This window comes from Lepisma saccharinum, chromosome 18 (genome assembly GCF_977018435.1).
Source record: "Lepisma saccharinum chromosome 18, izLepSacc3.1, whole genome shotgun sequence".
NCBI classification, from domain to species: Eukaryota; Metazoa; Arthropoda; class Insecta; order Zygentoma; family Lepismatidae; genus Lepisma; species Lepisma saccharinum.
In genome coordinates this window covers 1,026,183-1,040,550 of record NC_139246.1, presented here as the reverse complement: position 1 = coordinate 1,040,550, position 14,368 = coordinate 1,026,183, and the positions used below count along the sequence as shown (strand labels likewise).

The following is a 14,368-nucleotide window of genomic DNA, read 5'->3' as shown; positions in this document are numbered from 1 at the left end:
ATTATTGAAAAATTTATTTCTTTTCTAGTGAGGTGGTTGCAATGAACACTTCTCCGATAAGCCAATCACAAGCAGAGGCTTCCGTCGAAGTATCTGTGCTTGCTGCTCCTCCCGCAAGCCCCGTCAGCTCCACACAGACACCTGGTACAACGTTGCAGCAGGAAAAGATGGCATTTGCAGCTGAAAATGCTGATTCACCAGTGCAAGTTACTATCCACAAGTCCCTGCCAGCCGGTGGACGGAGGAAGATTAAGATAGGAAAAGGTGGCTTGGGCTTCCAGTATCCAAATCAGTTACGGGAGTTCCCTTCATCGTCTCCAACAAGATGCTGCGATGTGACGGTCACGTGTACAAGCAACGACAGTCCGTCAGACAAAAATGAGAGCAAAGTTCCGGATATATCGTCACCATCTGTTGTAATGAAGAGAAATGTTTTGAGTAGTGCTGTTGCTGTAGATAATTTGAAGCAAGACAAGCACCAGTGTAGCCCTGGTTCTTTGTTAGTCAATGACAGTGAACTTGTTCAGTGTTCAAGTAGAAACTGTAGCGACTCACCAGAAGAGTACACTGGTACACAATATTCGTCGGCTGATCTCTTTGATAGTGAACCAGTTAACTCTGAAAATAAGCCAGCAAATTCTATTGCAACTGATTGTTGCTCGCCTTTGCTGTTTGATTCCGAAGAATGTACGGTAGTGTACGACAGAACTTCAGCTTCTCAGCCAAAGAAGCATTCCACAAGTAAGCACATACTTTTGTAAACTGACACCAATACAGTGCAACTTCGATTTTACGTTTTTCAGGAGACCAGGGTGAAATAAACTTAAAATGCAGCATTATTCTCTGATAGAACCATGGACGTTGAATGGGGAATGTAAAATCTGAGTTCCTCTGTATTTTGATTTTTTGTTATTTGATTATCATTGTGTGTAGCAATCTCATCTTTGCTATGAGCAAAAGCTGTTTTGCATAAAAGAAACATGTCACTATATACCATGCAGCTTTACTTTACTGATATATATGCAGGTCTACTGCACGATATGCAAGACAGCTGGTGGCAACAATGCAATTTTTGTAATCCCAAGCCTTGTATCCTTTTTACCACTTTTTATTGTGTTTTCCATCCTTAATGCGATTTTTGGACACCCCTGAGGAAGGATATGGCAACGGGTCTGAAATGTTGATTTAGTAAAGGACTTGTTAACCATATGTAAAGTAGTGACTTTTGCTTTGTTTAACCCCTTAAGTGTGGAATTTGTTGAACAAGTTGCTACTGGAAAATGTAGGTTTTTTTTGTCAAATTAATTTGAAAACCCCTTAAATGTGGATCACAGCCATAACACAACCTTCAATAACTGTTTCCGTGTTGCCATCATCCATCTTTTACCTCCCCCTCCCCCCCACTCTGACACTATCCGCAGGCGACGGGAAAGGGCCTATATAGCAGGCATACACGCCACTATACCCCCCGGACTCAACCTAGCCAACCAGTAACTTTTCCCTCTCCTCCCCCGAAACTACCCACCCACCTTACAGTAAACCCTGGTTAAAGTACTTTTTGTTCTCTATCAACTGTTTCTGGCAACACTGACCGTAGAGATGCTATGGTCAGTATTCTGTGCCTCTACTCTATGTGATGCCGATCTATCTATCTTCTACGTTGAAAATGCGACATATATCGCAAAATATAGAACTAATTCTCTTCGTGTGGTAAGTGTTTACTGTCTTTTTCATCATTTGTACAGCCCACCGCTCAGGAGAAGATCCCTGACGGAAGTCAAGTGACGTAGCGGCAGGCGACTTCACTATTAGGGTTGGGGGAGTGCATCCTGGGTCAGAAACAAGCGCTGTCGTCTCGCTGTAAGCTTTAAAGGTTGATTCACATCTACGCTCAAATCACTGTCCGTGCACGGTCAGGGGGTATCCACATTAGTGGTCAAGGTATGATAATCGTCAATCTGGTGTTGATTTCTTGACAGAGTACACCGATTTTTTATATATATATAAAGATATTTTCAATGACGGAATTGGCTGTTACAGTACTGACGTTCAAAGCAAATGGCAAAGAGAAAAAGAGTTGCGAAAGCGGAGAACGTTTATTTGCACTTACAATGTGCAAAGCTACAAATGTAAACAATGGTAAATATTACTTTGTCAGTCTACGTTTGGCATGAAAATTCTCGGGATGATTGTTACATATCGACACTGTTGATCATTTCTTTTATTCGTACGTCTCTGACACAACACGGCTAAAAAATGTACAACTACCATGACTCTTACAACACCACGAAAAATCCCAAAGAAATCACAATTAAACACCCTCGCAGAAGCACTTCCACAACGACAATGACCGCAGCGGAAGACTTCCTTCTACCCCTAAAATCTGCAAATAGACCGGTCTTCCCCTGTCCCTCTGCACGCCCTCTCCCCTCATTTGGAGATCTTCTCGTGAGCGGTGAGCTGTGTATATATATAAAGATGAAAAGGAAGAAAAAGGGAAAATTCATCTTGTTACTTTTCGTATTCTTCTCTTTCGTCATTTTCCTCTCTTGTTACTATTTTTTGTTTCTACTACAGCTAGAACTAACTCACCAAACGTATGTGTGATTATATACGCCACAGTAAATTGAATATAGTTGAAACAAACATAAAGCATATATATATACGCCTTCCACACTACAGCAGCACAATGCGGAGGGCGTATATATACGTGATCCACACTTAAGGGGTTAATATTAATAATGTCAGAAAATCGCTCTGTAGATGCTGAAAATCGTGCATTATTCATAAAAAATAACTGCAATGTAATACTGATTTGATTAAACTGAACATCGCAATTACCGGTATTTTTAATCTTAGTATTCTGCTTGTCCTCAAAATGGTTAACCTGAATAAATTTTAATTGGTACAGCATTTAGATGCTACAGGGCAGGGAAGAAAAACCTGATGATTTTAAAAATGATAGAACACAGTAAATGAAAAAAGGGTACTATTATCATATGAGGGAAACACCTACGAATCATATATTTCGGACTTCTTTACATTGCTAACGTGTTATTTTCGAATGTGAAACGTTTCCTAAAGTGAAATAATGCATATCAATGTCTATTCCTTAGATTTACGAGTACTTACTGTTACTTTTCATGATTGGGAAAAGAGAGACGCGGTAGTATATAAATACGGAGAAACTAGTACTCACTTTTATCCGCGAAGCTGTTTTTTCTGCTTTTTCGATTAATTTCAGTGGCCACTGCCACCATCCTCGTTGGAACTTGCTGCGCTGTTGCTTGGCGTGCGTCTTTTGTTCGTAGTTCTCTGGCTGCCGTTAGGTGCGCTGCTAGGTGCGCTGTGCATCTTGGTGCGTCGTCTGCTATTTCCGGGCGATAACTGCTGCAGTAGTGGAATCCAAGTATGGTGCGCTTGCCCGCTATCGATGTTTAGTTCGTGCGGGAAGTGCATTATGGCGTGCGTTTCCTTGATTTTGGTGTCTATGAGCGTGTGGGCAGTGTGTTTGACTCGAACCTTTTGAATTTTATGGCTATTGTATTTGATATGTCTAGCAAGACCAGTAGTGGGTTGGGCTTTTTTCGCATCTGCTAGGTGTTGTTGGATTCTTTCATTGACAGATCTGATGGACCTGCCGATGTAATGAGCCTTGCATTCACACTCTGCATCATATACACCTGGGTTGTCAAGGGGGGAGAGGAAGTACCGTTTGTGCTTGTTCAGTTTATCAGTTATTTTGGAGTTGGGTTTGTGCGCTACTTTGATGCCAAATGGGAGAAGGGCTTTGGCTATGCGGTTGGAAGTGGTGGGATGGTAGGGGAAGGCAAACCATTTATATTGGTCGCTGGGGGTTGGTTGTGGCTGGGTTGCTTGTGGATGGGTTGATTGTGGTAGGTTAGGGTGTCTGACCTGTATTTCTGCCTTACTGCACCAAGTGGAAAGTTGTGATTCAGTGTAGCCATGTTTCAGGGCTATTTCTGTGATGGTGGCTATCTCCTCTCGTAGATCCTCTTCTTTGCCACAGTAGGAGAAGGCTCTTCGATAAAAGTTTAGCCACACATTGGCTTTTTGCTTAGGGGGATGGCTAGAGAGAGCATGTATGTACTGGTTGCCTGCATCCGGTTTTCTGTAGACGGTGGTTGTGAATTTGTTAAGTGCACGGCTGATGGTGATGTCCAGGAAGTTGATTTTACCAAGTTTTTCATGTTCTACGGTGAAGTTGAGCCTGGGGTGGATGCTATTTAGTTTGTTCACTAGGAGGTTGAGTTCTTCTGCCTTTTTGTATACAACTATTGTGTCGTCCGCGTACCTTCCATATCGGATGTGTTGTAGTTCTGGAGTATGGAGTATCTCTTTTTCAGCCAGGTGCATGACGATGTTGGCTAAAGGAGCTGATAGCGGGTTGCCCATCGCAAGGCCCTCGGATTGGTTGTAGAACTTATCTGCAATCAACCCAGATGACGGACATGGAAAAAACATAATAAATCTGTCAAATCTCTCAATCCCCAACAAATTCAAAGAACTCCTTGCCTACGGCGATAAGTTTAATGTACAAAACAGTAAGCCACCCACCCTCGACCTCATATGTGCGGCAGAAAAAGCAGCTTGTTTTGCTCCCAAACCCCAAGATTCGGAAAACATCAGAACGTCAGCAGCCGGAATTTTTCAAAAAGTTATGACCAACAGTGAAACCAGGAAACCTAATCCAGTGCACCAAGAAATCTCTTCTGTCCTCTCCGATTTTGGCAAATGGCTGAACACCAATGATGTTTGGTGTCTAAAGTCTGACAAAACAAACCAGTTCGTAATCATGCACAAAGGTGATTACTCCACGAAAGTGATAGACAAACTAAACAGTGACTCGTACAGTGTCATCAAAAAAGACCCCACAGACAGGTACAATAGAATTGTGAAAAATGCAGTGAAAACTAGTGCCATACTTAGTGAACAAGACCACAAATTCCTCCTCAATCCCCACCCTTCACCTGCCATTGCCTATGGCATTCCTAAAACTCATAAACCTGGAATCCCCATGCGACTTATAATAGCTGGCTTCAATTACCCCACAGTTCACCTAACAAACTGGCTAAAAAACAAAATATCTCATTTCAACCACAAACTTACATACGTGTTCCGCAACAGTGCCGATGCTAAAAATCTGGTAACTTCAATAGTGCAAGCTGACAGTGCAAAATTAGCCAGCATTGATATAGTAGATATGTACAGTTCAATCCCCATAGACCTAGCACTGCGTTCGGTGGAAAGATGGCTGACAACCAACAGAATCCCGGCCCTAGAGGTACAAGAGATAACCAGACTATTGGAAGTTTGTCTAAAACACAATTACTTTCAGTTTGAAGATAAGTTCTACAACCAATCCGAGGGCCTTGCGATGGGCAACCCGCTATCAGCTCCTTTAGCCAACATCGTCATGCACCTGGCTGAAAAAGAGATACTCCATACTCCAGAACTACAACACATCCGATATGGAAGGTACGCGGACGACACAATAGTTGTATACAAAAAGGCAGAAGAACTCAACCTCCTAGTGAACAAACTAAATAGCATCCACCCCAGGCTCAACTTCACCGTAGAACATGAAAAACTTGGTAAAATCAACTTCCTGGACATCACCATCAGCCGTGCACTTAACAAATTCACAACCACCGTCTACAGAAAACCGGATGCAGGCAACCAGTACATACATGCTCTCTCTAGCCATCCCCCTAAGCAAAAAGCCAATGTGTGGCTAAACTTTTATCGAAGAGCCTTCTCCTACTGTGGCAAAGAAGAGGATCTACGAGAGGAGATAGCCACCATCACAGAAATAGCCCTGAAACATGGCTACACTGAATCACAACTTTCCACTTGGTGCAGTAAGGCAGAAATACAGGTCAGACACCCTAACCTACCACAATCAACCCATCCACAAGCAACCCAGCCACAACCAACCCCCAGCGACCAATATAAATGGTTTGCCTTCCCCTACCATCCCACCACTTCCAACCGCATAGCCAAAGCCCTTCTCCCATTTGGCATCAAAGTAGCGCACAAACCCAACTCCAAAATAACTGATAAACTGAACAAGCACAAACGGTACTTCCTCTCCCCCCTTGACAACCCAGGTGTATATGATGCAGAGTGTGAATGCAAGGCTCATTACATCGGCAGGTCCATCAGATCTGTCAATGAAAGAATCCAACAACACCTAGCAGATGCGAAAAAAGCCCAACCCACTACTGGTCTTGCTAGACATATCAAATACAATAGCCATAAAATTCAAAAGGTTCGAGTCAAACACACTGCCCACACGCTCATAGACACCAAAATCAAGGAAACGCACGCCATAATGCACTTCCCGCACGAACTAAACATCGATAGCGGGCAAGCGCACCATACTTGGATTCCACTACTGCAGCAGTTATCGCCCGGAAATAGCAGACGACGCACCAAGATGCACAGCGCACCTAGCAGCGCACCTAACGGCAGCCAGAGAACTACGAACAAAAGACGCACGCCAAGCAACAGCGCAGCAAGTTCCAACGAGGATGGTGGCAGTGGCCACTGAAATTAATCGAAAAAGCAGAAAAAACAGCTTCGCGGATAAAAGTGAGTACTAGTTTCTCCGTATTTACTGTTACTTGTTGTTTCGAATCTGTAACACATTATGGCCGTGATAGTGTACTGGTTTAGGGGGCATTCTGAGAGTGTTTTGTCGATTTATGCAGTGTTGCAACCTCGTTCACCAGAAAATATCTACTTTCGTGCCCGGATTTGAAATTATGCTAATACGTCGCAAACCATTGACGTTAGCCCCACAAACCATTGACGTTGGCCCCACAAACCATTGACGTTGGCCCCAAAAACCATTGACGTTAGCCCCAAAAACCATTCATGTTAGCCCCAAAAACCATTCACGTTAGCCCCAAAAACCTTTTTCCGTAAGGTTAGGTTAAGTTAGGTTAGGCAAGTATAGTTAAAAAAAATTAAAAATACTCGACACGTCATGTTCTAGTGAAAACACGGCGAGGCTGAAACACTGGCTACGAGGTTGCATCATCTTAACACACGGAACATTGCACTCTAGTGCAGAAAGCAAATGGCGGGAGCAGAAACAGCATGTCGAGCAGAGATTTTCGCAGAAAACAACACGCATTCACATTAAAATGGATCAAATCTACATTCAGAAACTTCCACAATGCTAAAGAAAATGATTTCCGTAAGTACTTTCTCCTGTAAATTTGAAGGAATCCGTTTCCCTCATACGATAATGTTACCGAAAAAAGTTTGTCTTTGTTCGTGTGCTAGCCTTACAGCCATTATTATTGAAAATAAAAATAATTATGATTTACACCAACATTATGTGCGGAAAATAACATCTTGCAAATGACCTCCATTTTGGTCCACACACTGTTGGAGTTGGTACTGAAACTTTGCTTTTGTGGGGAAGAAAAAAAAACTGCTGATTGTCATTTTGTTATCGCATCATGTGGTGTCGTGGGTTCATGGGAGGGGAGGTGGTGGGGATTCCACTCCTCACTAGCTGCCATTTCAGTCACCATGGAGCCATGCCAGGGGTCCCAGGTTCAAATCCTGGCCTGGGCATGGATGTTTGTGAGTGTCCATTCATCAATTTCATCATATCGTCACTCATCCCCATCTTCGCAAATTAGCCAAAAGTGGCACAAGAAGCGAAGTAAAATAAAGCAAATCATAATCATAAAAAGAGAACATGGAGCCATGGAATGCAACACACCATACTTTCATTGTTGAAATGCCATGTGCAATATGTTCTTTTCCACACTTAAGGTTGGTGTAAATCATAATTTGTTTCCAAACAATAATGGCATACATATGACTGTAAGGCTAGCACATGAATAAAGGCAAACTCTTTTTATTTACTGTGTCATATCATTCTAAAAATCATCAGGTTTTTCTTCCCCACCCTGTAGTACCAGAGTACTACCTCAAATTGTTAACAGTATTTACATTGATTTGAGTCCTATTAAATACATAGTAAGAATGATATGTGGCATTTCGGAAGAATTTCCATGTATACCCTGCACCACCTAACTGTAGACCAGGCGAACGAGAACAAGTATCTGTGCAAGTAGTGACATGAGATGGCTCCACCAATGAACAGTGAGAGAAACAGGACTGGAGTTACCCTCTTTCCCTGCTATCTGCAGCATTGCAAACTTTTGAAGAGGATAATACGGAACGCACATGGCAAGCTGACCGTATTTTTATCTCCAGGTCCGTACGATTGGTTTAAGAATTCCTTAGAAGCCGTGCATTTAGCATACGGAATAAGGTCTGGACCGTACGTCTGTACATGCCATGAAATTTCCGTTCATGTACGATCAGGACCATACAGTTGCCAATGCTGCACTTGCACCACTCGATTTCCCTCCTCCTCCTCTGCCGCTATGCGTGGCCCTGCTCCACAGTTCGCTGGGACAGTGTATATATTTTTGGCACGTCCTTTGGTATTAATCTCGTCCCTTCCTCGTCTTTCTTTAATGCATTTTAGTTGTGTATATTCCACTTGTACATACAAAAATGCATATTTCTAACGTTAATTTTCCATTCGTTTCAGGAAATCTATCTCTTAGCCAAAGAGATATGCATCGCACTGTTGAGTTGAGTCCAGAGGTACGTGTTTCATTAAAATATTTCTTTTGGGGAACTTTCAGATCAAGGTGACAAAGAGACACAAGCAACACTTCTCATTTGGAAATGAACCTGCTGACTAGAGAACTGCATCGGACCACTTCCGCTCGCTCAAACTCGTTCGAATCTCCCACACTGGAGCATGTTACACTCAAACGTACCACACTCGTGGTGGAATGATTGGCATCGTCCTAAAACCCATACGTGGAAGGAAACCACTCCACGCAATTACAATTCTAAATCATAATTCCGTATATTATGTAAAACACACATACAGCCCGTATGAAAGTATGCAATATTTATTTACAGACCGAAACTTAAAATGGATACACATGTTGACAGATCTGCCTAAGCAATTACAAATATCGTATCACAGTGCAAGAAGTACGTGTACATCTTGTTCGCTTACCGAGAAGGATAATCATATTGTGTGAAATAATAGAATACAGTTATAACATTCAATCGAACATCATTTCAATTTTAAAATAATCATAGAAACATAAGCATCGTCGCCTTATAATCAAGGGGTCCCGGGTTCGATTCCCGATGGAGGCACATTATTAACCTGAAGAAAGAGGCAGTCATGACCTCTGAATCGTTGTTTTGATCGACATTTCGTACTCACACACGTAAGTAATTAATCTTTGATCTTTTTAACGTTTCCCCCATTCCTAAAATGCTGCCCCTATTAACATGCATAAAATATAGCTTAAATTGTTATGTACGTAATAAACAGAACATTAGCTAAAATTAGCATGCTCCCAAAGTACAGAAATATCGTATTTCTTGCAATCTGAGGCATACCTTTTTTTAATTATTATTATTTTGCATGTTGAAAATTTATGTGCCCCTTGCCATACATTAGTGTAATATAGAATGGAATATTTTCCAATTTCAATGAGCAAGCTTTTTCCTCGTTGTTTTACCGAAATACCGGTAGTTATAAAAATCACCTCTAATGAAATTTTCTTATGGTAGTGTTGTTAACAAGTACCATGAAGGCACATTTAGGGGATGTGGTGGGAGGGCCACACACATTCTCGATCTCGGACATTTTTTACGTTATGTGATCAGCTGCCTTCTCCCCCCCCCCCCCAGATTGCTCCCAGGTAGATACCCATTGATTTGAGGCTAGGTGAGCCCCAGAGCAGCTTTATGCAGTGACAAGTTTGGAATACCCACCAGGTGCATTTTGCCTCCTACATTACATTTATGTTTTTATGAACAAAAGTAATACAGAAATATAGAGAACACCCTAGGAAACAATGTAATTTATTTTCAATTTTTATAAAAAATTTCACAGTTGAAAAATCGAAAAAGTAGTGGTTATGGTCCTGGCAGTCCCTCCCCATGAGAAGCAGAAATGTTATAGCAAAGTTCTATTTTGAAACTCGCAAGTCTTAAATAAATAGAAATGAAAAACTGCAGGATAAGAGTGGAAATAACAATGCTGTGGGAGATAAGTGGTGGAGAATGTTTGAGTGTGGGAACAAAGCGTGATTAGCACAAATTCAAAAAATACAAAAATTTTGACTCTCAAAGAAATTGATGCACAAATATTAGAGTGCTTGAGTCATATAACTCCAAATTTTAATACCTTAGTGTGAGCACTGACTATGTAACATAATTTTTGTGTTCCCATTTTGTATTCTGGGAGGGGGAGGGGGTTTAATAGACCACAGTTTGTTTTTGTGTTCAGCTTCTCTAAACCAGAGATCTTCATTTGACTTCGGCCTCGGGAAGCCCAGCCTCCAAACTCCATGTCAGACTTCAGCCTCACGTGCCCTCAGCCTCCAAACTCCATCTTGCACTCCGGCCTCATGCAGCCTCAACCTCGCAAGGCTCTTGGAGGCTGGACATCTCTGCTCTAAACCAATAATTGATACACTTTATTGTTAACTTTCTGCCATCTGTTGGCAGGTCAAAGGTTACTTCTACATCGTGAAGAATAATCCAGTTAGCATCAGGATTCATTCCCAAATACCTGCAACACTGAAGTAATGTGTTGTAACCAGTGCTCAGGGTAAGGAGGGGGATGGTATCCCCCCACACAGACTAACACAATTTTCACAAAACTTCCCCCAGTAACACTTTCACTTCAAGTGTTGGTTGTGACTTTTTTCAGTTTAATATTATTATGATAATGACAAGTTCAATATCACCTTTTTTGCGATGCTATTCAATTATTACTCTTTATTGAAGGGCGAGGTTCAGCGTTATGGTTGTTATTTTATACAAAGATGCAAACTTACTTATATTTGTCATACACAAACATAGTCTAAGTATTTTTTTGTTGTAATTATATGTAGGTCTAATCATAGATTTATTAGAGTATTAATAGGGATACATATTTATGGTCAATAAAAATTGACAATAGCTGTAAAAAACTGCTAGATCAGTGGCATATCATAGCTGCCGAAAAAAATTGGGCCATACAAAAATGTATACACTTCTTCAATTTTGTATATGTGTGAATTCTACAATTAGGGAACACTTTTGACTTAAAATATATTTTTTTGAAGATTGAAAAGTTTAGAAATTTTACTTCTTCATACTAGATGTGTAATATTTTGATGTTATATGGCCAGCAGAATTGAATTTTCACTAATAACGTTTTATTTAATTTTTGAACATTTTGTACTCCATGCTAATGACTAGTGGTGTCCAGGGTTCCCACACTTGGAAAAACCTGGAATTCTCAGGGAATTTTATGAAAAGTTAAAGCTCAGGGAAAATCATATCATTGAGTCCCAATGAAGCACATCTGAAGGACTAATATATGCTTCTTCTTCTACTAATAATTCCAACTTCATTAACTTGCTTTATATGAACCGATTTGAAGATGTAGACTTCAGATATGTGTTTATTTTACATCACAGATTAATTTATATTTTAACAGGGTGTCTAACAGTGAAGAAAGTCAAGAACAAGTCAAATAAGCAAAGGATAGGTCAAGAAAGTTGAGAAATATGCTTGAGGTCAAGAACTTTTGCAATTTTTTACAATATAGTGAACTTACACTGTACCTGTACTGGGATTTGATAAAATTGAATATTTGGAAATCTAAAATTGTATTGAGTTGTGGTTAGGATTGGTTCACTTTATTTCTTAAGAATAATTTTTACATGCATTAATAATTAAAGCAAGTCTAAATCTCTTCTTAAAGTGCAGCTTCAGTTTTCGTCATAACCGGTCTTGGGGAAGGAGTTTTTTATTGAATAAAAATATATATTTTCTTGTTGGCCACGGTGGCTCAGTCGGTAACGTGTCTGACTACCATGCTAAAGGTCCCGGGTTCGATCCCCGGCCGGTTCAAATCTGGGAACTTTTCTAACGATGGAAGAGGCCCCGGCGCCCACCCAGCATCGAATAACATGGGTACCTGGGGGAAACCCTGGGGGGGGGTAAAGGCAGTCAGGGGCGTGATGTTGATCACATCACCCCACTCATGACAGGGTCAAGAAAGTGTGGGGCGTTACCCCCACACCCCCTATACGCCTTCATGGCGTGGTGCTATGCACAGGGGAACACTTTACCTTTTTACCTTTTTTTATCTTAATTTCCAACTTTACCTAAGTAGGGGATGATTAAATAAATGTTAATTTAATTAATTGATGTTAATAAAGAGAGAAAAGATCAAGAAATATGAAAGATGGATCAAGAAAAATCAAGATTTTTGGATGTCTTATTTTGGTAGACACCATGTATAATCTTGTTTGCCGAAAGTATTCTACATACTAAGTCTCTGTGGCCACTCATCAATTGCATTATTGCCACAAGATAGTGGTTCAAAGTGGCAATACTGCGTTATATATTCTTGCAAAGTACAGGCCACGATTTCTAGTCCACAGAGCTGAGGCCACACTGCCAGATGATCCATCTGAAGGTTAAATAAAGTTGAGCACATTTGTCTCAAGCCACTGCTGGGTTGTTCGAGCCGAATGGGCTGGTGCACAATCCTGCTGAAAACTCTACTCCTTGCAATGGAATAATATTGGTTAGATACTTCACCATTGTCTCCAGGACCGTCTCCTGGTACACTCGGGCTGATGCTTTTACCCCTTTCTTGCAGAAAAGTTCAGTGATGCTATCATAATGCCCCATTTCCCACCACACCATCATTGAAGCAGAATGTGGCCCCTACTAACTTCTTGTGTCATTCTGCAAGTTGAAAGCTGTCTCCATGATAATTCTTCTGTGCCAATTTGTGCTTAATGATCCAGTAGGCACTTTACCTTTATTGCTTTCTGAGGCTAGAAAATGGTCTGTATGTTGTTTGTAAGCTTTCAGTCCTAAGTCACTTGGCAACATACGAGACATGGACATTTTGAAACTGGTCAGTTTACAGACCATCACTGATGCTTCCGTACACTGATTTTTTCAGTTGCACAGTCCTTATAGTACTGATAAAACAGATGCACCGTAAGCCATTGTAAAATATATTTAGTATAGTAATGTACTGGGTAGTGAGTACTCTGGAAAAAATATACTGATTCTGGAAAAATCAGGGAAAATGCAGTTAGAGTGGGAACCCTGGGTGTCCTTGCTAATGACAAACCAGACATTTTTTATTTTTCTGTTTATGATGTTGTGTTGAATTACCCTCAGTTTTTGGCTTCTGCTTTCAAATCATTCAACAAGTAAATTCTAATTTCATTATGAATTTATTATTAGTAATTGTACTTAGTCCATGCTAATGACGACCAAGTAATATACTGACCTTGCTTTCAGAAGAAAAGTATTTGTAATACAATCAGGCAAACAAGATTCGTCCAGAGCACATGGTCACTCAGTGTAGTTTGAAATAGTTTTGCCATATGTACTATTAATCCACAGAACAATAATATCGCTGCCTTCCAAAAATCACATTAAATTTGGCCGTGCTGATGGCATAGGATCTAGGAGACAAAGTTTACTAGCATCCCCATTGTATTGTTGATTGATTTTTCTTGAGCTATTTTACCATAGGTCTTCTCTATCCTTAATTTTGCTTTGCAGAGCCTAACTCCCGATGAGCCAGTTAGAAGAGTGAAGAAGATGTGTTTCAGAAGATGAAGATGAATGAATTTGTAACAGATGAGTTTCAAGTGATATGAAGTGACTTATATAAATGCCTATTTTAGGATATACTTACCTTTTTTTTAAAAAAAAAAAACATGACTTTGTTGAGAATTATTGGATATTTTGATTTTGTACAGCACAGGGAATGTGTATATAGCAGACACACATGCAATGCACTTTTTACAATGAGATTATTATTTTGCATAAGTATACATTTTGCATGATTGTACACAAAACATAATGTATGTCCTGTATTTGATAAAAAGTAAAAGAACATACAGTTTTCTTAACTTTTTTTTCTTTTCTTGCAGAATTAGTATTAGCATTACATGTAGAAGAAATGGTAATATATATTTTTTAAAAGTGTTTGCTTAACTGCTACATGATGCTATTTCAATGGTGTATCTTTTGACTGAGAATTTCTAGATTTCCATAAGTTTTTGATAGAATTGCACTTAATTTCTTGTCAAGACCAATGCTGTAGAACAGACGAAAAATATCTTCAAAGTTATTCCAATTTTATATTATTACTACCAGATTACCTGGCGTTGCCCAGGAATTTATTTATCCCGATCTTCTATTAGGAAAATAATGAATTCTAACTATAGTGTAAAATGTAACTAATTTC

General features: G+C 40.2%; 1 protein-coding gene across 1 annotated transcript in view; it reads left to right on the top strand.

Moving 5' to 3' along the window:
• Positions 1–14,005, top strand: part of LOC146002328 (Fanconi anemia group J protein homolog) — a 346,842-nt gene extending 332,837 nt beyond the window's left edge. The window contains exons 21-23 of the mRNA XM_083140050.1: positions 29–741; positions 8,606–8,661; positions 13,678–14,005. Of these exons, the coding sequence (XP_082996176.1) occupies positions 29–741; positions 8,606–8,661; positions 13,678–13,734 (826 nt within the window). The 3' untranslated portion in view covers positions 13,735–14,005. The remainder of the gene's footprint in view (positions 1–28; positions 742–8,605; positions 8,662–13,677) is intronic.
• Positions 14,006–14,368: the final 363 nt, after the last annotated feature.